At 43.0% G+C, this 27,229-nt stretch overlaps 1 protein-coding gene and 1 non-coding gene across 3 annotated transcripts; one reads left to right on the top strand and one right to left on the bottom strand.

Moving 5' to 3' along the window:
• Positions 1-35: 35 nt before the first annotated feature.
• Positions 36-27,229, bottom strand: CRTAM (cytotoxic and regulatory T cell molecule). 2 transcript variants are annotated; one of them, XM_042905042.1, is made up of 11 exons: positions 27,146-27,228; positions 26,932-27,021; positions 19,428-19,574; positions 16,189-16,341; positions 13,985-14,128; positions 12,892-13,053; positions 8,566-8,646; positions 6,495-6,578; positions 4,832-4,978; positions 2,532-2,618; positions 36-843 (listed from the first exon to the last, which is right to left on the bottom strand). In XM_042905042.1, exons 2-11 carry the CDS (start codon positions 26,996-26,998, stop codon positions 713-715), a joined length of 1,203 nt encoding a protein of 400 aa, XP_042760976.1. In that variant the 5' UTR covers positions 26,999-27,021; positions 27,146-27,228; the 3' UTR covers positions 36-712. The 2 variants fall into 2 exon arrangements, with proteins under 2 accessions (XP_042760976.1, XP_042760977.1); XM_042905043.1 differs by lacking the exon at positions 13,985-14,128 and having other exon boundaries at positions 27,146-27,229.
• On the top strand, positions 17,949-18,057 carry LOC122201495. The gene has a single exon (XR_006194203.1). It is a non-coding gene; the product is annotated as a U6 spliceosomal RNA (small nuclear RNA).

The following is a 27,229-nucleotide window of genomic DNA, read 5'->3' as shown; positions in this document are numbered from 1 at the left end:
ATTAAATAATTTTTTTAAGCATTAATTAGGTCATAGTAAGTTAAACTCGTTGTTGTTGTTGTTGTTGTTTTGGTACATGGTTTTGTAATGAAACGTCCTGGTGAAAACTTGGCCAGATCCGCTCTTGTGATTTAGCAAGAAAACCTTCGAAAAATCAAATCTTTGGGCCCGCCTTGAACTAAAGCTACATCTTCTTAAAGCCCTTCTGGAAAGTAAGCTCCTAGCATTGGAGACCTTCTTTAGGTCCTTTCCATCCCAAAGTTTGTATCTGGCGATCGGAAGGAAAGATTTCTAAAAAAAAAAAAAAAAAATTTTTTTTTTTTTAAAGGAGTTCTGCTCAAGCCCAGCATCTAAAAACTCCTTTTCCCTTCATGGTAAGATGCTAGCTGGCCCAATCAACCCTGATCTCCAAGACTTAAGAGTCTCCTCCTTCTCTGAAGTAGTGTCAGGCATGATAGGTTTTTTCCTCTTCTTTTTTCTTTTCTTTTCCTCTTCTCTTTTTTTTTTTTTTTAACTATGAAGCTTTGTGTCCATGGTCTGGTCCTCATTTCACAGCCCTGAATCCAGGGCGGGGTGCCACGGCAGTCTACCATGTTGCATTGCACTCAAAGTATATTTTTTCTTGTGACCGTAATTATGCTCCTTCCCCTGGGCTGCTCCCCTGTGAGGCCTGCAGCTGCACCGAAGTCAGTATTTGCTGTCGCAAAGGACGTTACACGATGGTCTCTGGTATGTGAGCGGGCTCTCCTCTGAATTTTGAACTCCGTGAATCGTCTTTCCGCTTTGTTTTTGCTTCAGAGTACAACCGTGTGATGTAGTTCATGTAGCTCTTCGAGTGGAAAGCTGAAAGAAAAACAGGTCGAAGATGAAAATTCCTTTTGAACAACAGTGCACCCGTTCGTTTGGGACACGTTGGCTGCACGTGGTCTTGTTAGGTCCATATGTTAATGTCTTAAACATCAAATCAGAAATCGATGGATGCATATCCTATAAATGGTCTGAATGCATTGCCAGAGTCTGATTTTTAAAAGGTCTTAGGTAAGCAATACGCTAACCAACCTGAAATAAAACTTGTAGACGTTTCTGCTGTGAAACCCAACAAATAAGAACCCACGTTGCATTTGGCAAATTTTATACTGAAAGTCACAGGGCTTACGGGAAACAGGACCACTCAAAGCCCGTTAACTATACACAGAGGCTGGAGACCGCTCCAGAGGATGCTTTTTAAGTGAGCGAAAACAGTGAAGTTGAAATGTCAGGTCTGAGGGAGCCAAGGGAAGGAGGATGGACGTAGAGGTTGGAGCCCAGGGGGAAGTACCACCTCCCACCTCTGTGGCAAGCCCCTGGGATCGGACCTTTCTGGGGAGGGAGCCCTGAGTGAAAGTACTCATTTTCTTAAAGTTGAGATGCAAAAGGCTTTCTGCTTGTTCAGCAGCTGAGCTCAGGGCATTTTTTCTCCTGCTAAAAGTTACAATTCAACACCCACTGTTCTAGTGCCCCTCACTTGGGAAAATTGGCATAGGAAACAATCCAACTTACGCCTCATACTGACGTTATTCTCCTACTTGCGGGTCGATTACACAGACATTGACATTATAGAAACACATGCGATACAAGAGACTTTCTGCACCTTACACGCACTTCCCCTCACACCCCCAGTTCTCACAGTCTGCCCTCTTGTTCCCCTCTCCCAGCCAGTAAGTGATTCTTCCCACTTCACACCCTACTGGGTCAAAGCAAAAAAAAGGGCAGAGGTGTTGTGAAAGACCCGGCTTCCTACAAAAACCTCAATAAAACCATTAGAAACTAGCAGCAAAGCTCTTCTGCATGTCTTGCAACTCTTGGCAGGGGGAGGAAGTTAATTTGCATGGAGGAAACAAAACGGTTGGAAGGTATAAGATTCTTTACCGTAGCGCTGGTTGCTGTCTACTGGATTTTTGTCAAACACACACACACACACACACACACACACACACACACACACACACACACACAGTCTCCTTTTAGACCCTTCCTTTCACTTTTTGGAAACGTATTTTGCTTGGGAAATTGCAATGGAGTGCTCCAAAAGCCCCCAAACATTTCTGCTTGAATCAGTTAAGCCTTGTGTTCATTTATTCAACACACATTTGTCAAACACTCCATTCGCCATCAGGCCCTGTGTTAGAATCTGAGGACACGCTGAGATCAACCCAGCTTTTCACCACCCAAAGGAGTACTGTGGTGGCTAAATCAACACATCAAAAATGACCAGTTGGTGCGGGAAGTGCTGGACTGTCAAGGTGTCTGTGAGATACCCCTCAGCACAAGAGGGACGTACAGTCTACAGGTGTGTCTGGGTGTGACAGTCAGGACACAGAGATGGCTTCCCAAAGGAACTTAATGGTCTCTACTTTACATTTTGGAAGATGCAAGACGATTTAGGTGATTGACTTTCTAGTGCTAAAAATCAGACTTGGCGTTTCACCCTCCTCCTTCAAGACAACAAATTAAGCTCATTTTTCAAGTTTTAGGTCATGTAGGTGACTCACTTTGGTCCTTTTTCTCTTGGGATGATGTTTCTTCATTATTTGACCTCGATTTGTAACTTTCCAGCGTGTGTTCTGAAATTTCGTTCTCTGCAAGAAAAGAAAACTGTGTTATTAGTTTCTGGTGTCACACATTACCTATGTGTAGAAATGTATTTTGAATAAGATGATCCTTCTGTCTACACAATAGTGGACTTACCCCTGCCCCTCCCATACGTCATGCCCTCATTCATTTAGAGAATTGTTTTTGTTCTTTGCTATGATTCCTGCAGGCACTGTGCTGGGCAGTGTAAGAGTTGTGGAAATCAAATGACCACAGATTAGAATCAAGTATTGTTCTTTGAGATGGAACGATTCCAGGAGGCCTTAACGAACCATGGGGGTGAAGCATTAACGGGGGGACTTTGCAACTATACGATGACATTTGCCTGTTGCGCAGGTACAGCCGAAAAGCCAGACTTTGTCTCTAGGTCTAATTATGATGAACGTTGGTCCAGCTGAATATATAGAGAGAGTGACATCAAACCGGAAGTTGTACTTTTAAGAGGGTGAGAGCCATTCAAAGAGGTAGTGTATTTTGCCTTGGGACATAATGAGTTCTCTGCTACTGGGGATGTTGGAGCCATATGTCGCTAAATGATCCTGGGCCAGCAACGCCGTAATGCAAGTCACATGTGTAATTTTATAAATTTTTTAATGGCCATGTTGCAAAAGCAAAAAGAAGTAGGTAAAATGAATAATTATTAACAATTTATATTTGATGTACCTAGTAGATCTAATATGTTATTATTAGACATGTATTTGTGTGTGTGTTTTCTTTTTTTTTTTTAACTTTCTTTTAATGTTTATTTATTTTTGAGAGAGAGAGAGAGAGAGCGAGCAGGCAAGGGGTAGAGAGAAAGGGAGACACAGAATCCGAAGCAGGCTCCAGGCTCCGAGCTGTCAGCACAGAGCCCGACACGGGGCTCAAACTCACGAACTGCCAGATCATGACCTGAGCCAAAGTCGGACGCTTAACCGACTGAGCCACCCACCCAGGCACCCCTGTGTTGGGTTTTCAAAGTGGGGTGTATATTCTATCCTTGCAGCACATCTCAAAAGCAACTGGCAACATTTTAAGTGCTCAATAGCCATGTTGTGTCTACTCTGTTGGGCAACACAGGTCTAAATAATCACTCAGAATTAAAGAGGGGATATCATCCTGGTACACATTTATAGGAGGAATTGAGTAGATATTCTGGATAACTTCTGAAGTCCTTCCAGCCCTGATATGTGTTGAATCTATGCATTTCAATAGATACCTTCCATGCTGGCTGAATAATATATATATTGCATATATACATAATATATATAATAATCTTTATGTAATACTATTATATATTACTATTATACTATGATATGTGATACTTTTATAATATTGTATGTACTATTATATATAATACTATTATAATAGCATATATAATACTATTATAATGTTATATATATGTATATTTTTTTTCCCCCGTTGATAACTTTTAAACCAGAATGCTTAGCAAAAATTACTAACATATTATGGTTGAGGGAGGCTGACTGCATTATTTCAAAGTAAGAACACAACTGGGACACCTGGGTGGCTCAGTCGGTTAAGCATCTGACTTTGGCCCAGGTCATGATCTCGCGGTTCGTGGGGTTCGAGCCCCGCATCGAGCTCTGTGCTCACAGCTCGGGGCCGGAGCCTGCTTTGGATTGGATTCCGTGCCTCCCTCTCTCTCTGCCCCCGCCCCTCTTGCGTGCATGCTCCCTCACACACTCTCTCTTTCTCTCAAAAATAAACAAGCATTAAAAAAAATTTTTTTTTGAAACAAAAACAAAGTAAGAGCACAACCAAGACAGTATACATTCAACCTTTGATTGACTGTCCCTAGAATATGAACTCCTTGAGAGCAGGGATCTTGTTGACAGGTATCCCCAGTGCCTGGAACTGCGCCCGGCGCATGATAGGTACTCCATGAATACCTTTTTGAGTGCATGAATGAATGCGTTTTCCGCCTGGCGTCCTTTTGCGAACGGCAGCTTTTATAATTTAATGTCAATTCCAGGAGCTACTCTGCTTTCTCTTGGTTACACGCTCTTTGATTAGAGCCCCTGGAGATTGCACATCCTGTGTTTACTACGAAACAGACCATGGCGTATTTGCGTGACAACACTTCCCAAACAGATGGCTGAAGTATCTAACAGAAAAGCTTTAAGTTGGCAGAATTTCCTTTTGGCTAGCCAACCGTTCCTGCATCTTGCGGCCCCCCACCAGCTCCCGCGCCGCTCACCTTTTTTCCATATCACGTGTGCTTTCCGAAGCTTCATTATGAAGAGCTGGACGATGATGAAGAGTATGAAGATGAGAAAGGACACCAGGGTGAGCAGCAGAATGCCATTTTTCCTCCTTATCACCCCCACGTACTGAAGATTTGTTTCTGTAAGGCAAATGAGAGGAATTCAGCTCAAGGTCGGTTTGCTTCCGTCCCTGAGGAATTTGCAGGCTGCTTCCCAAATGTCAGATAGGCGGATAGGCCACTCAGACAAAAAGACGGAGGACTTTAACCTGAAGGGAAAGAGATTCATATTATTTATTCTCCAAAAACAAGCCAACAGGCGGACAAACGCCATTCTGTGAGGTGATTGGAAAAACGCTCTCATGTGCCGTAGGTAGTGAAGCTGTGATTTTTCATTTCTAGAGAATGCAGGCAAGAATATTGACTTAGATTAGAGTCGGGGGATTTAAGTGAGCTGTAAGAAATGAGTGTTTTAGCAACATGTGGTTAAGCAGCAAGAGAGGTTGTTAAGGAGTATGAAAAGCTACGCAAATGCAGTGAACATTCATGAATGTTGGCTTGGTTAAAGGTGGTCCTCCATGAAGGCATTCGGAGATCAAGGAGGTGAGGTCTTGAAGATCTTTCTAAACCTCACACTCGGATTCGGCTGGCTCTGATTTTGCCCAAATGTCCTGCCCCCTCTAACAACAAGCAGTTAAGGAGCACCAGCTACGTATAGAGCTGCTTGGAGCTCATTAGACACAATCTCTGTGCTTTAGGGCATAGTTCTCTCTCTGTAGAAACAGATAAATTAATAAAACAGAAGTCAGAGTGCGCTTTATGGGAGGTTTGAGGGTCCTGTTCTGCCCCGTAGACTGTGGGAGCCGCAGAGGTCTTGTGAACACAGGTGTGAAGCGTCCAGAGAGGGGTGTTTCGATAATAGAGTCTTAAAAATGATCACACCTCCAGCGAATCACGAGACTTTGTGCAGGAGACGATGAGAGTCTGGACCAGGGAGGTGGCAGTGATAGTCGACAAAAATCTGGAAGGGAAGACTCAAAAGTCCTTGGAGACGGACTGATTTTTTATGTGTCTGTGTGTGTGTGTGTGTGTGTGTGTGTGTACACACGCAGGAGTGAAGGATGACACCAAGGTGTGGGGCTTGTGTGATGGTTTGGACAAGCTGATTTTATGGGAAAACATGCTGTTCGGCTTTTAGTGATGTTGAGTTTGAAGAGATGGCAGAGAATCCAGCCATGGGATACGTAGGAGGTGGAATGCAATAGGGATTCGTTCTCCAGAGAATGTTCTGGAAGCATAGGTATGGAAATCATCTGCATAGTGGCAATACGAACAATCCTGGGGAGGGGTAAACCCTTTAAGAATTAAGGGAGGAATCAAGAATAGGAGAAGTAAAGTCAGAAGTATATCCACATATAAGAAGCCAGAGGAGGAAGGGAGGTTAGCTCATGGACACAGAGAAGGACTGATTAGCAAAGAGTGACAGGACCAGGCAGAGTATGTCAGGGAAGCCAGGGAGACCCTAAGCCAAGGAACAAGGGAGGGATTAACCAATAAAAATGTCAAGGAAAATAGGGACAGAAAAAGGCCATTGGATTTATTGGTTCAGAGGTTAAAATGTCAAGTGTTTATTCTAAATGCTGTAGGGGACACTTACCAGTGGTTAAGTCAGGATCTTGAGCGGTTTGGTTTTTCTCTTCCTTGTCAATCTCTGTTGTATTAGAATCTTCCACTACTGCAACTAAGTTGAAAGAAGTTAAGACATGATATATACATCTGACTCTCTGTGAATAGCGTGTACATACACATACTAATCCCCAAACAGCAAAGCATCTTTGGGAACCAAATTAAGTAGTCCGACTTAAAAACAAACAAACAAACAAACAAAACCAGCAAAACACAAGACTATTTCTGAACTACTGACTTTTCCCAAAAATAGTTGCAAATGGCCAGGCTCATTTTGCCTTATTTTTTAAAGATACATGTTTACCGAACACTGTGTGCTAAGCCTGAAACTGAGCATTTGGTATGTTTCTCACGGCAGCTCTGAACAGAGGCTTAGAGAAGCTAAGTAAGTTGTCTGAAGTCACGCAGCAAAGAAGTGACAGAGCCTATCCCGAAATTCAGAATGCAAAATTTAAACCGTTCTTTTATCCTTCCCACCTGAACCAGGCCTGTGAGCGAGAAGGTCTTTAGAAAGGTGCAAGATAACAACAGAACACTGAAGGGTGACATCCCAAGCTTTATGGAAGGATAAGCTAGCAGCCTGGAAAGCAATGATTTTTATGTTGAAAAATAGGCTCCCTTGTCATTCAAACCTATACTGGCCTCTCCCCCTTAGAAGCAGGGTGTTCTGTGATGGTTTTGCTAGGTGAGAGAAGTCATAGAAAGAAGAGATCTCTTCTTCTGATTTTGTTGCTCGTCCTGCCTATTCCCACCTCCCTGCCTCCCCCTCCCCCTCCCAACCTAGTCTCTTGCTTTTTTAGCCCATTGCACAGCGCCACTGTGTGGATCCCACGGGGAATGAGACCACCCATTCTACTGAAAATGGCTATTATTAACTGTAATACAATCATAGGAATTGAAAGCTGAAAGGAAATTTAGAAACCATATTAAATCTTCGGTTCTATATGAAAAAGCAGAGCAGAAAATTGGGTTGTATAGTAGCTCCGTAAGCCAATTTAAAGACAAGTCGATTCTAAACACGTTTAAAAAAATTGGATTATTAAAGCAAGTGATGTGACCGCTCCACTTCAGGTTATTTTCAATTTCCATCGCCCTTCAAAAAACCGTACGGTACATATTGCTTCTATCGGTGTTTAGAAACCCCAAACATTGACTTTTTAAATATTATTCCAGATAAAAGTTGTAGAAAAATACAATCTGATACTCAACCATGAACATACATGCTAATGATACGAAAACACTTATCCCATCAAATGAGATTATTAGAGACATACTATTTGAAATAGGAAGAGGACACGTAGGAATTTCTGCCCTTTCTGGCTGAGGCTGTTTTGCTCAAAACATCGTAACAAATGAATGTATTCATACACGTATATATTCGCACTGCGTTTTCTGAGTACCTCCTAGTGCCAGATACGACGCTAGGTAAAATGCAAAGATAAACACGTGATTATTCCCCAGAGTTAACCCCCCAATGGGTTCACTGTCTAAAAAGTTGGTTATAATTCATTCAGGCTTTTTAAATTCTGTGTTTAGGGTTCAATCCTGTCATCAAAAACTATCCGAGTTCTTGACAACCAAGTAACTGAGGTGTTTTCAAAGGTGATTTTGTTCTTCCGTGACGAAGAGCAGCAAATCTCCAGATCCTGTTTCTTTGCCCTTTGCTGAAATCAAGTCTTTATTTTGTGTTTAGTCTGTTCTGGATGAGAAAACAATGAAACGAGTCTCTCCATAAATGAATCCAACCTTGCCCTTTACCATAGAGGAAATTCAAAGGTCACTATTTGTGTGTGTGTGTGTGTGTGTGTGTGTGTGTGTGTATCAAGCAACATAGCACTGAATTTACAAGGCATTAGTGACCCTGAAGCCCCCCCTCCCCAACTGAGGGAACATTCTACCACAAAGCTGGAACCAACAGAGGGGGTCCTGCATAGTCTTATTAAAAATTTTTAAAAATCTGAAAATTGAGAATTGGAAAAGTGACCTTCCCGAGGAGGCATGATTTTTTTTTTGGTCTTAAGTTTTAATGGGTTGACACTTACCAGTGCTAGTGGGCTGCTGAGGGTCTGCCGACGATGGAGAGTTTTTCTCCAGGGCATCTGAAGCTGTCTCTCGATCAGTAACTAGGAAAGGGGAAAAACAGAATTCTGCAACCACGGAGAGCAGTTTTACCCACATTGTGCTCAGTACAGCAGGTTGGAGAATGTATTTGGCTGCTACCTGCTCGTGGAGGTTTTTGCAGAAACCTCAGCACTATGTATTCTGCAGCTCTTGCTCTGGTTTTTGAAACTGTATCCTGCTGGCTGCCCATCTGCTAAACTGCCTGGCTTAGAAGTGCAGCGTGCCGGACTTGGAGTGGTACATTTGGCAATAATAGGCAGAGGGTATTCGCTGTCTTTCTTTCCATCTACCTGCCTGCCTCTCTGTCTGTCTGTCTATGCATTCACATATCTCCCTCCTTATTTATTAGTTAGGTGGCCTTGGAGTCAGTCACGGATTGGGTCGAATTCCAATGCTGTTGACTTGGCTTGTGCTGAGTGAGTTTGAGCAAGATGCCTAATCTCTTGAACGCTCAATTTTTTCTTACCTGGAAAATGGAAATGCTAAGCTTTGCCCTTGGGAGGTTTTTTTGTGTGTACGTGAGAATTAATGAGTTCATTCATACAACACGTTCAGCCCAACGCTTTGCTGTTTATAAGACATGATGCTAACAGTATAACATAAAACAATGTTTAGGGATGTCTCCAGACATTCATTGTAGCGCGGATTTGACCCCTGAGCAGTCCTGCAACCAGAGGGTGTATAGGAAAGGTGCCTGAAATTTTATAAATAGGGATACGTGACGGGTAGGTAATGTCTTTTTGGGATCTGTGAGTGCGTCTCAGCTTTTTATTTAATGGCTTTGAACGTTTCTTTTCTTAAACATGTAAAACTTTTGGAAATGATACAAATGCCAGAGTTGCACGCGAGAGCTCTGAGAAAGGGAAGAACCGCCACTAAGGAAACAATAGAGAAATAGTAATTTAGACTGTCAGGCTAAGATGAACTCTGTGACCACAAAGATGTCAGGGAAAATTGAAAAGACAGCTGCTAGCAATGAAAGGAGAGAAAAAGCTTGGAAGCTAGTAGGATGGAAATACTGGAGGCAAATTATAAGACGAGTATATGGGAAATATTGGGGACACATAGAAAAATTATCAAGAATGATCAAGATTTAATGTATATGATACTGTGTGGATTCAGATAATTATATATTTTTGTACAGAACAGGAGATATACACACACCCATGAGTTTGTATTTACTTTGATTTGTTCTCCCAGTCAACAAGCTAGTGAGTAGATTCTGTTAGACCAAATGTTATTTTGATTAAATGGGTACTGGTGCTTTATGATTTCTGTCCCTGCTTGGTTAGAATGTTATAGACTTGTGCTGTTCAATACAGCATACATGGGCTACACTATTTAAGTTTAAATTAATAAAAGTTAATATTAAAAATTTACTCAGTTGCACCGGCCACATTTCCGTTTTGAAAAACCTGTATCCACCCCTGTGAGCTTGACAGCTTCTAAATACTAAGACTTCGATGAAATCGGTGACGATATCAATGAATGGGATTTTGATGCCGCAATGTGTCAACATTTGAAAGTTCTGTATAAATCAATATATTGATATTTTCCAAATGACCAAGGCATGATGCTACAAATCATGCCTGGCTAAAAGATTTATCCAAAGTGCAAATCTGTTCAAAGAATTTTAATGTAACAGGAGCATGAAAAGTTCATTGATAGGGTTCCAGAGTCCACATAGCAATTAACCTTTAAGAAGTCACCTCTTGTTGAGTTTTAGTGTAGTATCAAAGAAGAATATCCACAATTATCTGAAAAGTTATTAATATCATCTTCTCTTTCCCAACTACGTATTTGTGGGAGGCTGTATTTTTGTATATATTTCAAGCAAAACAACATATCGCAAGAGAATTAACGCTGAAATTATGAGAACCTAATTCTATGAAACCAGATACCAAAGAGATTTTTAAGATGAAAAACAATGCCATTTTCCTCGCTAACATTTTGGCGTTGCAAAATACAGGGTTTTTTTTTTTTTTTTTTTATACAAGTGTGTCATTTCTATGTATATGTAGTGGATTCATTTTTTAAATAAGTCAACTTTTTTTAGTTTTAATTTCTAATGCGTAAGTATGGACAGGTGCGATTCACATAAGTAAAAATTCTTTGGGGTCCTCAAGTATTTGTAGGAGTGTCGAGGGTTCCTGCAATCGGTGAGTGTGAGAACTGTCGCTCAGGTTTTTTGTTTTTATCTCACCTCCAGATAAGTAACAGGAAATCAAGATTCCTCATTGGGAATACTGAAAAGATGAAGTAAACCATTGTGAAGGTGGCCTAATCTATTCCTGTCCTGTTTTCCTTCTCCAAGCATTGCGTTGTGAGTTTTTCAAAGGAAGACGTTACTCATTCCAGTACCTGCCCCCCTCCAGATATGGTGCTTGCCTGATGTTCATTTTCTCAAGTCCTACCATGCAGTATGGGGATGAAGGGGGTCAGAATCCTTACTTGTAAAATTATTTTATCTTATTTTATTAAAAAATGTTTTTTTAATGTTTATTTATTTTTGAGAGAGAGAGAGAGAGAGAGAGAGAGAGTGAGCACAAGCAGGAAAGTGGCAGAGAGAGAGGGAGACACAGCAGACTCCAGGCTCTGAACTGTCAGCACAGAGCCTGACGCAGGACTCGAACACACAGATTGCAAGATCGGGACCTGAGCTGAAGTCAGAGGCTTAACGGACTGAGCCACCCAGACGTCCCCTTGTAAGTGTGTTTTAAAGCATTCTCACTAATCCACCTTGTAAAACTCATGGGATGGACAAAACGGGTGTAGTATCTGTACGTCCATTGAGTAGCTTGCCACAGGGGAAAGTCATAAACACATGGAAGCCACCAACAGCTGATACTGGAATTACTCTTTGAATACTTAATGAAGATCTGGCAGTGGGGGCTAAACAGTCGACCGTCAGGTCATAAATAAAAGTCAAGTCGTATCCCATTACTGTTAGAAGCATTTGATGGCTAGGATTTTGAGTCGTAGAGAACTATGGCCATAATGGAAGAGAAAGAAACTGTGATTTCCCCTCAAGAGTAAATTTTTGTAGGTGGCCCGAACAATAGCTGAAGAAGTCAACATAGATTTTTTTTCAACATGGTTGGTTCTCTTATTTAAGACTCTGAATGACTTTCAGAAGCAGCCCCCAACCACCCCCCCCACCCCCGCGCATGCGCTGTGCTCCACTGACAGCAGAGGCTGGAGGGGGAGGAGTCATCAGGAGGTAGGAATGTTTGCTAGTACCCAGCCGTGTCTGCGGGGGCTTAAGTCTTCTAAATGCAGCTTCCTCAAGACTTGCTACTTTTGGTTTGACGAGAAAGTGACTGGTGGAAAGCCTGTGGTAGTGAGGGGGGGGACCTGTTAGCCACAGCAGTGGCAGCCCCCACGGGGCAGCATGGCAGTTTTCCCACCATGGTGTTCTCCTTCACCAGCGCCTTTCATCAGCAGTAATTTCCCAAAGAGCTTTTTCAGCAAATGTGTCCTCATCCAACAGCTTCCTCCTTCCCTAGTGTGAGTGCATCCTTGTACTTCAGAAATTCTTCTGACACTGTGAGGTACTTTATACAATAACGAAGGTCAGAGTCTTGTGATTCATGCTACCTCTTACTAGATACTTCCTGACTCAAACATTTTCTAGAGTTTTGAAATCCCTATTTTTTTTTTTTGCATTTGATGAAGGAATCATTCTGGAAAAATGGAGGTGACTCCTCTTCACAGTTACGATGTGACGTTTCGTTTGTTATTTGTTCTGCTGGGAATGTTAACCTGGTTAAACTAAAATCCGCAGAACGGTCATAACAAAAGAAATCTAAAGAGTAATCATGACTTAGTTTGACTGTGTGAGTGTTTTATATTAACGTAAAATGATATGGACAAGTTTAGATCTATTTCAACGGTTATTATCTCCTTTTGGGTATGCTTCAGACGACCTCTTCAAAATCGTGAGCGCAATCAAACGATTCGAGGCCAAGTTATGTCAGCTGTCATTATCAAAAAGCAGGCGTGATGCTATTTGCATATGGCGCTCTGCTAGGCTTTCTGCACAACTGGGGTTCCCAGCGTTGGGACGGTCGCATTCTGACACCCAGCTGGAGAAATTTCCATCATTAAGGGAATCTGCTGTTAAGGAGAGCTTTGCTGACTGCGATCTCACTCTCTGAAGGACTTTTCCCATTCCGTTTCATTTTGTTCAATAGTGTGCTATGAAGGTAAATTGAAAATGGTTAAAAGCAATCGTTCCTCCCTCTTACCCATATCTTCAAATCGGAATGGTGCCACCAGTTTTCTTCCTTGTAGACCTTTGTGTCGGATAATGCAGTCCACTGTTGAGTTTTTGCTGTACGTCTGGACTCTGAGGGTGCTGCTGCTGTTACATTTCTTCCCATCGGTTTCAAATTCATGGCGGGTTTCACCTATGGAGCGAGTTAAAGAGGTGTGTGACGTTGTGGCTACTTAACACCGTTGGGTGGTTTGGTTCCCTCAGGGACCAATGGCCTTGACCTCTTGGCAAAGCTGTTAGACTCCTAACCTCATTCTGACTTCAGCCAACCCCCTTGTACCTACGTGGCCCTAGTCACAGAGGGGAGCAGGTGAATAACAATGAATAGGTTTCTGTAAACCCGTCACCACTGGGGGGGAAAAAAATCCAAAGCTTATCGTGGTTACAACAAGGGCAGCCCGATGTTGTCAAACACAAAGACCCATGACTTTACTCGGTTTGGACGAATAAGGCAAATTAATGGAGAGGTCTTGGAATGATGTGGAATTGGCATTGGAATGAATCTCTCTATGATTAAGTAAAATTGAATGTAACCTGTGTCACAACGTACACAAACCGTAAACAGGTCCCAATTGTGACAGTCTGTTATCCTGCTTAGTCAATTGAACGCTGCTTCAATCTAACCAAAGTTTAGATTCTTTGGTACCATATGATATTTTTATCTGTCACTGAGGGTACTGCACTTTAGAAGTGTTCCAATATACAAGCATTGTGGTAAATGTATTTTCAATTTTGTGTCTGCTAAACAAGTCATGCTGAGGTGATAGCTATTTTCCTGTTTTATGAACTTTTGTTGAATTTTAGGAAGCCATAATAAAGACTCTATTTTAGGTTCCTGCTTTGTTTTAAGCACAAACAGGCAGTCGTATTATTTGTGATAGGTTTTCAAGATGAAGGCAGAGTATCGATTGGTTATAAAGATAATTTGGAAAAGAACTGATGGATTAATGAATGTTGTTTTCTGGCACTTGGTGCCACCAGAGGGTGCCAGAGGATTTAAAACTTCCTTGGAAATGTAAGTAGGAAGGAAAACAAAGGAGGAAAGGACCATCTCCCCTACTTACCGTAGAGCTCTATGTCGTTCCCTAAAATCCAAGTTATCTGCGGAGGGGGCTTACTTCTCACGGTGGAGCATTTAAGTGTAACGTGTTCTTTTCCATTTTGCATTTTGGTAACTGAAGCTTCCAGGATTGGTGCGGAAGGAGTTGCTGGAAGAAAATTGTTTTTTTTTCTACGCTTAATTAGCTGGTCTACGTATCCCAGTAAAGCACGGAGTCTGATCATCTGTAGGGACGATTGTAGCGTATGGTCTCAATCATGGGATTTTTTTTTTTTTTTTGCTCGACCTTTTCCAGAATACTGTTAAGGGGCTTTTATGTACTTGTAACGCTACCTTGGCTGTAGTCACACTGTTTGTTACCCAGTGTATGATCAGTCCCTGAAAATCCCCAATGTTTCAACAGCAATTTTTGCATTTGACAAATGACTGTATTTGACTAGTAGAACGCTAGGTGAGGAGTACAGACCCAAATTCCAGTTTCATCTGTCACCGGCTGTTGTAAGAACTAGTGTATGTCCCTCAACTTCTTTCATTTCCTTGTCCGTGACATGAAAGGAGTTGGTTTATGGCTGTTTCCGTTCTAAACTTTCACGAGTGTATGATTCACGCCAAGGTAAGTTAGTTCTGTCCCCTCCTTCCATCAAAAGGTGCATTTCTTTTATAAAGGACCCATTTGTCCTTTTTCTTCCTACTCCTGTCTTGGAAATGGAATTCACCCTTGAACAGTGCGGGCACTAGGGGCACTGACACCTCCCTCCACCACTGTGCAGTCAAAAATCTCTGTATAACTTTTGACTCCCCCCAAACTTAACCAAAAGCCTGCTGTTGATGGGAAGCCTTACTGATAACAGGAACAACCGGTTAGCACGTTTTTGTATGTTCTATGTATTTTATAGTGTATTCTTACAGTAAAATAAGCTAGAGAAAAGAAACTGTGAAGAAAATCATAAGGAAGAGAAAATACATTTATAGGACTGGACTGTATTTATTGGCAAAAATCCACGTGTAAGTGGAGCGGCACAATTCAAGCCTGTGTGGTTCAAGGGGCAAGGGTGATTTTTAGTTAGGCTAACTTCTTCCTCTTTCCCGTTCTACTTCACACTTTGGTCCAGAACCCTACTCTTTCACATTTATTTGCTGATTTGTCTGCCATCGAAACATGGTGAAGTCAGCCCCGAGCATGCAGCATTGGGTGCCGGCAGTACACATATGAAAAAATTAGCTATTTGAGGAGCTCATAGTCCGGTGATAGACTCAGCCCCTAAACTGTCAGTTGAAAGATCATGTATTAAGTGCAGCGAGAGAGGTACGCGTGGAGAGTTCTAAGACCCCAGAAGAGCACACAAGCAGCGTGAGCCAGAGTGCCACGAGGGGTGGCCAGTAAGGTGGGTGAGTCACATTGGTTCTTAAAACCCGAAGGGAGCCATTCCTTCCCAGATACTTCGTTACCCCGCAGGCACCACGCTGTATTAATTCAACCGAAGTCTAAGAAATCCACTTGTGGGATACGTGGAATTATGCCACTTAGAGATCGACAGAAAGCAGTGTTTCGAATTGATCTGTTCCATCACAAAAATCGGAAAAGTAAAGACAGTAAGACTCACGCTGACCTCAGCTGACCGTCCACAGAACTGGGCAGGTCCCGGGCGATCTGGACGCTGTTACTTCCTATCCTCGTCTCCCAACCCACCTCTCACTGGCAGAGAGGGACTGGTTTGGGCAGAGGATGCGAGCCGTTGCCCAGTGCAGTCACCTCTGAATTCATTCCATCTTAGGCTATGCAGTCGTAAGGTTCTACTTTTTTTTTTTTTTTTTTTTTTTACACACTGCTTTGCCTGTCTAAACTAGCGTGCCAACTCCTGGTGGGCACGGATTGTGTCTAATCCCTCGTCGATTCCCAGGAGCTTAGTACAGTGCCTGGCACACAGTCGTGGCTCATCAAATATTAATTCTCCTTCCTTTTAATTTCCCCAGAGAGGAAACTTCGCTGATGCCAGAGAGATGTTTCACAAAGTCACATTTTAATCTAGAGCTCGCCGGTCAACATGTTCCTTTCTGCTTCCGTTCGACAAAGGATGGCAGAGGTCCCCTAGGAAATGCCTTGCTACAGGCGCTGTTTCTAAACTCAGATGTTAAGCGTAAGAATGATGTGTCCTGTTCAGAGGCCCGTCGCTCCCCTGCTGGGTGTGCTGGCTGTCAACCACCTACCTGTCACGATCACTTTTACTTCCTTTGTTCTCACGGAGCTGCCGTATCGTAAACACTTGTACACGCCTTCATCTTGCTGGCTGACATTAAGCACGCCGATGGAGAGCTGATGGGCGGAGTGATGCAGAAGCTGGTATTTGGGATTTTTTAAAGCTGGACGAGAAGGCAAAGGAACTGTTAGGAAGCAAACTAGCAGATGAATACAGACTCTCTGCCCATTGATTCTTCACAGGAATGGCTTTTGAATTTCACACGTGGACGGAGCAAATGTCACATCTTTGATTGAGCTGCCTTCCAAATTTCTGGTGTTACCAGCTGGATGCCTCTCAACAGCTCCACGTTCGTTTAGGAAACAAAATATTTTGCGACTGGGATCTGTGAGATAAACCGGTCGCTTTATTTGCACGTGTATGAAATTAACTGACATTAACCCCGTGCTGGCGAAGGGTTCAGGCTGCAGGAGGATTACATACCCCCTCCCCCCCCCCTTTTTTTTTTTACATTATGAAAAATGCCCCATTGTAATTACCTCCTCGAAATCTGATTGATTTGAGGCTGTCTTGTCACAAAGGATGTGAAGAATGGAAGATCAGTGCACGGCTAGTCATTACACCAGTTGGCTGCTTTTTCTTTTTATGTTTTTTAAGGGCTTTATGTTTGAGTAGTCTCTACACACAACGTGGGGCTCGAGCTCATAACCCGGGATCGAGAGTTGCATGCTCCATCAACTGAGCCAGCCAGGCGCCCCTTTTGTTTTTAATTTTTTAGAAGTTTGTTATTATTTGAAGTTTCCTAAAGATTTTAGCAAGTGGTTTTTGTTTTTATTTTTATTCTGTTTGGTTTGATTCTATATTGACCTGGGATGTCTATCTCAGACCATAGGTCCCTTGGCAAATCAGAGGCTCCTGAAATGAGTGGTTTTGTCTTCCTTCCCTTCCTTCTCCACCGCCCCCCCCCCCCCACTCTCCCTGCTTTCTTTCTAGATTTGTAACACAAACAAACCTAAAATAGTTGTGCTTTGAATGGCTGCCCAAGGAAGGTTGTCTCTCATCTGAAATAATGGTTGTATGTCCTGGGACACTGCTGTTACCCGGGCTAGAACCCCTGAATTCTCAGCCTCAGCACTATTGACTTTTGAGTCCATAATTCTTTGTTGTGGGGGCCCTCCTGTACATTATAAGATGTTTAGCAACAACCCGGGCCTTTCTACTCACTAGATGCCAGTGCCCCTGCCTGTCCCCAATTATAACAACCAGAATTCTTTCCAGACATTGCCCTATGTCCCCTGGAAGGCAAGAATGACCCTCAGTTGAGCATCACCGAGTTCAATCAAGGTACTCTGCTAGAAACTTGGGAGTGCCCGTCTTATCCTGGTTTGCCAAAAACCAAGCCAAAACAAGAGAAAGCGTGGTTTAACGGCAATTATCTCTACCCAAAGTTTTTCTCTCAAAACTTTTAACAACCAATATCTACTTTATTGGAATCTAGTATTGATAGTTGATTTAGTTTGAAATATGTGGTTATTTTACATTGAACATAGCAATATTTAAAGATTTTTTTTAATGTTTATTTTTGAGAGAGAGAGAGAGAGGGAGAGAGACCGCATGAGTGGGGAAGGGGCAGAGAGAGGGAGACACAGCATCCGAACCAGGCTCCAGGCTCTGAGCTGTCAGCACAGAGCCCGACACGGGGCTCAAACTCCCGTACTGTGAGGTCATGATCTGAGCCAAAGTCCAATGCTTAACTAGCTGAGCCACGCAGGCGCCCTGAACACAGCCATATTTAAAAAATGTTTCATAGCTGCAGAGAAGAATAGCATGGCCCCTGTGCAAGGATGACCTGCAAATTCGTGAAGCATTCCATATTTTTCTGGGTGTTGTATGGAAACCAATTTGACAATAAATTTCATATTTAAAAAAAAATTTTTTTTAATGTTTCATAGCATATTAAGTTTTTTAGGGGCTCTGCTTTTACAAGGCAGAATGCAACTTGCTGTTTTGGAGACTTTTCCAAGTATTTGGCAGCCGAGAATATTAAATGGAGACATGCAGTGGTCTCATTATCTAGGGGAGGGTTTAGTAAAATTCTGCCCAAAGAGATGAACTAAATAGACTTTTAAGAACACCTTTCCTTGGGGCACCTGGGTGGCTCGGTTTGTGAAGCATCTGACTCTTGATTTCAGCTCAAGTCATGATCTCACAGTCGGTGAGTTCGAGCCCCGAGTGGGGCTCTGCACTGACAGTGTGGAGCCTGCTTGGGATTCTCTCTCTCCCTCTGTCTCTCTCTCTGCCCCTTCCCTGCTTGCTGGCTTTCTCTCTCTCTCTCAAAATGAAAAAATAATCCCTTTATTATTATATTATATTATATTATATTATATTATATTATATTATATATTATATAATATTATATATAATATTATATTATTATTATTATAAAATAACATAAAAAAATCCCTTTCCTTAAGAAAAAAACAACAACATTGTGACTGTGCGGTGATGGATGTTAGCTTTACTGGGGCAATTGCTCTGAAATATATACATAATACTAGATCATTGTACGCATCAATACAGGGTGACATGTCCACTATATCTCAATAAAACTGGGCGGGGGAGGGGGTTGCGGGGAAGAATCCCCTTCCGTCTCAGGCATCCAGGGCTCATTGTGAAAAGGAGGAATGACTGTCCTCCTTTCCAAAGCGGCATGTCCTGTCAGTTGGTCGGCGACCTTGCTTTTGTGCCGAGGCCAGCAGAAGAGGAGATGTTGGGAAGGGAGTTTTGTGATGTGACTTTGAGCTGCTCAGATGGAAAACGAAGCAGCTGGCTCCAGCCGGGGGGGGGGGGGGGGGGGGGGGCGACGGTGTTAGCTGCCAGAGGATAAAGGGCCTCTAGTCAGTCTCCTGCCTGCCTGTCATGGCGCTGCTGAGAGTGAAAAAGCGAGGTGGGGGTAAGGTGGGGGCATGGAAACGTGCTTTGTGATTTGAGCCCCCTTTACCAATCATTCTGGGGGGTTTCCATTTCAGACTTCCTGTCCAAAAAAAGCAGCCGTGTGTAAAATGATAGGCTGCTGGGTGTGATCCCCGCGTAATCGTAGGTGGGCCAAGCCCATCGTTGGGGTGACTCATGCTGGTTTCTATCCCACACCAGCTTGTCTGTCTGGAAAATCCCTCAGGTTGCGATCTGGTGGCGATTGTTTTTTTTGTTGTTGTTGTTGTTTGTTTGTTTTTTGTTTTTTGCACTTACCAGGATGCTCGTTTAAAAAAATGGTGAACCCTGATGGGGCCAGCCACTGCAGGGACGTGGTCTTCCCCTGAGAAACGACACATTTGAGAGTGAGCGTCTGGCCTTCCTCCACGGTGACTGTTTCTGTGTGGTTGGTCAGAAAGGCTTCTGCAGAGGAAGAGAAGTGGAGACGGTCAGGCTGGCAACGGGGCAAGGCACTCCCAAGCTGAGGCAGGGTCAACGCAACCTCCTCCTCAGCACAACCTCCTTCGTTCATTCAATCATTCATTACGTACTTTTTTTTTTTTTTCCAATAAACATTTTGAAATTTTTTTAAGTTTATTTATTTATTTTGAGAGAGAGAGCAAGCGGGGTTGGGGCAGAGAGAGAGAATCCCAAGCAGGCTCCACGCTGTCCGCGCAGAGCCCGATGTGGGGCTCGATCTCACAAACCGTGAGATCACGATCTGAGCCGAAATCAAGAGTCGGTCGCTCAACCAACTGAGCCACCCAGGCCCCTCTCATTACATACTTCTTATAGAAACAAAACGTCAGTCAGTACAAAGGAGCCAGCACTGTAGGTAGCGACAGTAGGATGTCCCCTGAAGGGGTGCGATTTTGATAGGAAATAAAGGAAAACGTTGAACAACATCCATCGGGCGCCTGCCCTCTCGTAGCCCGGAAACTCAGCCAGGCCACGTCGAACCTATATTTAATTTAACTTTCGAAATAATCCTATGAAGAGCGAGTTACTTCGCTGGCTCTACAGAAGATGAGGGAGTAGAGGCTGATGGTCACACAGGTCCTGGAGCTGGGATCTGGACCCATGTCTGTGGTCTTCCAAGTCCATGGTCATGTAACTAGGTCAGACTGTCTCAATGTTGAGACCAGAAAACTCAGCCTCTCTGGCCTCCATTTATGAAGCAAGCTCCTTCTGGCTTGAAGTATAAGCAGCGTGTCTGGAATTCTAAGCGGCGCTCTTGTGAATTAGGGAGCTGCCCTTCACAGGAGCGGGGAGGCCCCACCTGCAAAAGAGCTGCTGTGCCAGAGGAATGATGTTCTAAGATCTCTTCCAATTTAATTTTCCACAGCAGCACTTTCTCCAGGCAAACACGAGAGACTAGTTTCCCGAATCACAGCCCCCAGAGAATGGTAAACAATTGGTCGTAAACAGCTGCAAATGTATCCTCCCAAAAAAGGAAATTGATAAAAAAAAAATTATAATAATAAATTGGATTTACTGCTGATTTGGCTGCCATCCGTTCTTCAAGTTTTAAATTAAAAAAAATTTTTTTTTTTGTTTTTAAGGACAAGACAATTCTTATCAATGAAAGTACAAAACACTTCCGTAAACAGAAGAATACCGTGGGGTTATAAATTATGAATAGCAAATGTAATGAGTTTTACTCCATCATCTGAAACCTTAAAAAAAAAAAAGAGGGAAAGGAAAAAAGGAGTTTATTTCCTTGTGATAAATTTCAAGTATTAGGAAAAGTGCTTTGGAGAGCCCTGGGAATTAATTGGTGCAGACTTTTTAGTTTGTTCCATTTCTAGGTCATTAATTTCCATCTGGCCCCTGGCAATAATAACCCAGAATTGTTGTATTGCATTTGTATTGACTTCCATGGGAAAAAAGTTTGCTTGCGTTCTAATGGAAAAATACCCATATCATCAGTCAATACTATAATGAACAATGAAGACTCAATAAAAAGATACTGTGTTTCCATCAGAGCGTTGAAGCATAAGCCCTGAATTCTGCTTAGGTTGGGTCATTTGGAAATATTTTCATCTATAAAATCAACCCATAATTGAGTAATAGGGATAATATTAGTGGAGATGCTTTGAAATGACAGTGGAACTAAGGTTAAGCAACTTCTGAGCCAAGAGATTGAATCTGAAACTGTCTACCTTCTATCGCTTCCTTAATCATTCCATTATGATTCTTGCTTTACTTTCTAGTTCTTGTGTTAGCCTGCTTCCCACAGGTTGAAGTTTCTAGAGGGCAGTGACTATGTCATATTTCTCTAAAATTCATTCCTTACAGGAGCTATCACAGTGTGAGCTTGAAAAGTAATGGTTTAATGCCAGCTTTCATGATGGCACCATAATGCAGGCGATGGGCAGATGTCTTTGGTCTCCTGTTGTTAATAAGAATACTGAGAGACAGGAGGGAAGGCACTACGTTGAATCAATGATAGAATAAAAGACCACTGTTGAGCAACATGCCCTGATTTCATCCTTCAGGCCAGAAATTGATACTTGGAAGTTTTGCCCAAGTGCTTACCTTTCAGCAAAGTGATGGTCTAGACAGGAAGCCTGTATTTGGGGAAATGGAAGCAGTGATATGTATCGGCAGCCTGTTTGTGAATGAATGGCTTCCATTTTAAAGATATCTTTTTCTCGAGATGCATGCTTTTGAGTGAAATTGCGTGATTTGCTTCTTACACTGTAAAAAATTATAATGAGGGGCGCCTGGGTAGCTCAATCAGTTAAGCGTCCGACTCTTGGTTTCAGCTCAGGTCACGATCTCACAGTTCATGGGTTCAATCCCCGCGTTGGGCTCCACGCTGTCATCCCTGCTTGGGATTCTCTCTCTCTCTCTCTCTCTCTCTTTCTCTCTCTCTGCCCCGCCCCCCACTCCACATACTCTCTCTCTCTCAAAATAAATAAATACATTAAAAAATTGTAATGAAATACAGTACGACTTCTTAGCATATGCTATAAAGAATTGTATCTCCTAAGATCAGTTTACTCCTGTTGAGAATGTAATATTCGCCAACTGACCTACCACAACTATAAATGCCTGGGTTTCAGATGGAAAGGGCTGCGTTGGAGACATAGGCTGTTTTTTGTGACTCTGCTCCAAGCCTTGCCTTTAGCTTGACCAGCTTATTTCTCTTGCAGTGTTACCATGTGGGACCCCTTGTTTAGTTTTGAGACAGGAAGTCTTTGTAGAAAGGAAGAATGGCTCCAGTGAGAAGCCACAGGCCCACACGGCTTCAGCGGCGGTGCTTAAAAATATTGTTCACTGTGTCAAGGGCCCGCTAAAGGGTAGAAGAGGAAGACACCTGTACCTGACTTTTCATGGTACGCCTTCTAAGGGAAAGTTCCCCAGGGTTCTCTCGTCGCCACTGCACGCTGAGGGGGAACTCTTCTTTTACATTTTCTTTTTCATCTAAGTTTTGGAGTCCAACTTTCACCTTCTTCGTCAGAGGGAGGGGGTGTGGGTTACCTTCTGTGTTCACCACTTCCTCCCCTGTAGGCTCTAAACACGTCTATGCTTGTGCACCCTTCCTTGGCCTTTCTTATGTAGATCCTGAGGGCTGCGTCCCCTCCCTAGTGCTCCCCAGCTGGGCCTCAGGGTTCCAGTCTGCAGGTTAGCGCGCGACACGGCTCCACAGATACCGGGGAGCAAAGCTTGGCAGTGAATGGCTGTGGAGTCTCTCCTGGGAGGTCACCGCTTACTGTTAGTAGGTCGTGTCGACTGAGTGGATTATTGACTTCGGACCAGATCCATCCATCCATGGAAGGCCACGTGTTACGAGGCTGCTAGTTGACTCTGGGCTCATAGATCGGGACTGGTTTATATACGGAAGTAGAACCTGTGACCTTCCCCATCGTCTCCACCCCCAACCTCACGAACTAATTGTCCTATCAGTGGAATGGCCACACGCCAAAGCCTATGTGACCGGCCCTCAGGCAAAAGGGCAAGCATCAGTGACCGCCACCTACGCAGGCATCCACGGATAAGACCTGTGCAGTGCCTAAGATTCCTTGATTTCCCCCCAAGATTTTGGGAGTTGCCATGTCTGCTCTCCCCTTTACTAGGGGCTATCAGGTGGATCGAAGAACGAATAAGATGTCCTTTCTTGTTCTTACCTTAGTAGCCCAGTTATTGCATGCGGCACATTTTAAAACTCCAGAACCGAGCAAGTCTGTCCTGCAGGGACCCAGACTCCTCACGCCCCATTGGAAATCATCATCTCTCGTGTCCCCCTATGCTCCAGACGCGTCTTACACAGATATGCCACCTGCTCTGTCCCAGCGCTTGCTTGTGTTAACTAATGTCGTCGCCAGCCACTGCCAGGTTCAGGGTCAGGAAGATACTTTACCTCCATGCTGTTCTGTCATCCTGGATACATTTCTTATCCCCTCCAGGACTCAACTCAGATTATCGGGCTTTTGTCGAACCTGCCTAACGAGTCTTTAGCCTCCTTCTTCCTCACAATGACCTGCCCTCTCCTCTAAGACCCTCAAAGGTTCTGAATGGACTCCTGTTACAGCACTTGGCACATTACTTTATAATTATTTGGTTACAAGCATGTCTCTGTGTGTAGATTACAGACTTCTCGTAGAAAGGTTGTTTGCCATTCATTCATTTTACAGTCCCAGGGCCTTACACAGAGTAAGATTTTAAGTATTAGCTGAGTCAGTGGCTAAAAAGATGAAGAAATGGATATATTCATGACCAAACACTATAATAGGATATAAGCTTAGCTCTGTTATTGTTATGTTGCATAGAAAAGCTTGAGTTAAATTAACACCAGAGACACAGAATGAATTGTCTCAAATCAGAGCCCTATTTACACGACTATTATGCGGTAGTAGACAAAAAAGTGGTTCAGTTTAGATCGTTATGAAAAATGCTTACTATTATTTTTTTGAGATAGAATCAACAGAGAAAGTTACGAGGGGGCCAATGAATCTGGCTCGGCCCAAATTAAATTATTTCCAGTATGGCTTTCAAGAAGACATCTCAAAGTATCCACACACTTGGGAATTATCAACAGGCGTATCAACAGAACCTTGTATTTGCAACTGTTCTTTGTTTCCTATATCCTACCCTCCACTAAAGACCAGAATAGCGGGAGTCTCATCATCCATAGTATAGGTGAATGGGATGAATTTTGAAAAATTGTTCGTTCTTGAACTGCGTTTTACCCATCCTAAAGGCTCTTTATGTGAGTGGTAGCCTTGAAAAGAGGGAGGCTCTGAGATTATGGGACTTTTCTTGTCTATAATTCTTGGCGGCCTTAGTTAGAAGTCGCCCTGGTGGAAGCAGGTGCAGTGATCTTCCCATAGTTCATAGCTAAAAACAGCTGGCAGTGTCCAGTGTTGCCAAAATTGATGATTTGCTGCCTTTTTTTGCCAACAGGAAAGCGACACGATCAGCCCCTTTCCTATTTGGGACTCTGATGGGCCTGAGCAAGGTGAGGTCAGAGGGGACAGTTTGTGCTTAATACCATTAAGTCTAGATGCCTCCTGGGTGGCCCTTTGGGTGAGTTTCCAGGTTGGGATTTTTCAATTACACATCTTCCAAACCGTATAGATCAGTGGCTATCAAACTTCTGATCTACATTAGGGAGCACTTTCTATCACAGCCTGGTAGAAACACACACACACACACACACACACACACACACACACACACTAAATGTTTCATTAGATAATACATAAGTGTTGTGTAAGCTGATTGACTACCTGTGAAAACTTAGGCGGGTTATCTAACTTCTTTTAAACTCTCTATTCTCATGTAAATTAGGGATATTAAATGTTTGTTTATTTTTGGGAGCGTATAAGTGGGGGAGGGGCAGAGAGAGGGGAACAGAGGATCTAAAGCAGGCTCTGCACTGACAGGCCGAGGGCGGCAGCGAGCCCGATGTGGGGCTCGAACTCATGAACTGCAAGATCATGACCTGAGCCGAAGTCAGAGGCTCAACAGACTAAGCCACCCAGGTGCCCCAGGGATATTAATACCTCAGTATCTTTGCTAGGATTAGATATAACTATTAAACGTGCCCAACACTGTGCATGGCACGATGAATAGCTTTTTCTACCGTCTTTATCAATAGTATTTGAATAATTTACATTCTAAAAAAGTTGTCTTAGGTTTACCTTAAGACGTGATTATGACTGCCTTTAAAAACTTTTTTTGTATGGTACTTTTATGAGGCAATAACTTGACTCCTCAAAAAATTAAGGTCTGTTAAAGGCTTCAAACTTTGGAATAATTGAAAAAACATTCTATCTATCTAAATGTACTTCTCCTGAATGTATGAGCTGTTCTTTAAGCCACTTATTGAAGAAACTAATATTATTACCAATATTGAATTCATATTATGTGCCTCAGGGTAGAGGGACCAAAAAAGAAAGCACTTCATTTAATTGTATAAAGTAGGAAATTGAAGTACCATGTAAAATAGGAAATCGAGTTTTTTAAAATAATGTCATTTAGATGCCGTTGTATCGCGAATGTAGATTTAGAAGGACTGGTGCATTACCTGAAACATAACTACAGTTCAGCTCAAACAAACACACACAGCCAGCAACACACTTCTGCATAGCTTCTTTTGCAAGAATTTGGTACAACTTGCAATCAGAGATTTAAAGACACCTATATCCTGCCTCCCATTTGAGCAGGCTAAAAAGGTAACAATAGTTTTAATTTTCATATTGCTGCATTAGAATTAAGTGAGCATCAAAAATCAAAATGGGAAATTATAATAAAATGTAGAGTATAATAGGGGCACCTGGGTGGCTCAATCGGTTAAGTGCCTGACTTCCGCTCAGGTCATGATCTCGCCGTCAGTGAGTTCCAGCCCTGCATCAGGCTTGGTACTGACAGCTCGGAGCCTGGAGCCTGCTTCGAATTCTGTGTCTCCCTCTCTCTCTGCCCCTCCCCCACTCATGCTCTGTCTCTCTCTCTCAAAAATAAAAACATAAAAAAATTAAAAGGTAAAGTATAACTGACTCCAAAAATAAGCAGGAACTTTTCATGAGGCTCATTAATATCTCGGAACTAATTAAGAGTTGTATAGCTAGCCTTTGCCATTTTCAAAGTGCTTTCACGTTTGAAATTTGATCCTTGTAAAAATGTGAGTCGGTTGGCCCGACATTTTTAATCATTCTTCATTTCAAGATACAGAAATTGAGTTTTCTTTTATTAAATGTTTATTTATTTTTGAGAGAGAGAGCACGAGCATGGGAGGGGCAGAGAGCGAGGGAGACACAGAATCCGAAGCAGGCTCCAGGCTCTGAGCTGTCAGCACAGAGCCCGACCCGGGACTTGAACCCACGGACCGCGAGATCATGATGAGCCAAAGTCAGACGCTTGATGGACTGAGCCTCCCAGGCGCCCCCAGAAATTGAGTTTTTAGAGAAATTATCTGGCTAAGGCTTATTCAGTGAGGAAGTTTTTAAAATCCAAAACTGATGCCCTTTCAACTGGTCGACCCTTACAACACAGAGCCTAAGGAGCCTGTTTGTTACATTTTGCCGTAACACAGATCCCACAGAGACACATGCGACAGTGACCCTTTTCCATCCCGGTTAGCAATTGAACAACAGGTTAAATAAAGCAGTAACATCCCTCCCTGTGAGATCTTGGTGTACCTTGGAAAGCATTAAGATATTTACCTGGGTTGCCTTCTGTGGTAGGTCCGCTGTGAACGCAGCTGACTGATGGGTAGATTTGGTAACATACCAGGTCAACTGAGTGGCATAAAAAATGAGCTCTAAGGGCTTACCTTGTAAGGGGAAGCAAGCCAGCAAGCTGCAAAGTCTCCACCACATACTGTGCCGTGCTGTTGTCATACTTTGTCAACTTCCTCTAGATTCTGAAATAAATGGAGCAGAGTGGTTTCTTTTGAAGGGGGAGAGGCAGGAGCTTTGTGACCTCACGTGTCTCCCCGCCCCCATTGGCTCTGGAAGCCCCCTCTTAGTTCGCTGCCCCCAAAATACCTCCAGGTGGAACATTTAGGGGACCACATGTGTCATCGCGATCGTGGAGAGGTGTGAGTGATGTGTTGGTGGCACAGATCACTC

The sequence above is a fragment of the Panthera leo genome, chromosome D1 (genome assembly GCF_018350215.1).
Source record: "Panthera leo isolate Ple1 chromosome D1, P.leo_Ple1_pat1.1, whole genome shotgun sequence".
In the NCBI taxonomy this organism is placed as follows: domain Eukaryota; kingdom Metazoa; phylum Chordata; class Mammalia; order Carnivora; family Felidae; genus Panthera; species Panthera leo.
This window is presented reverse-complemented; position numbering and strand designations above follow the sequence as displayed.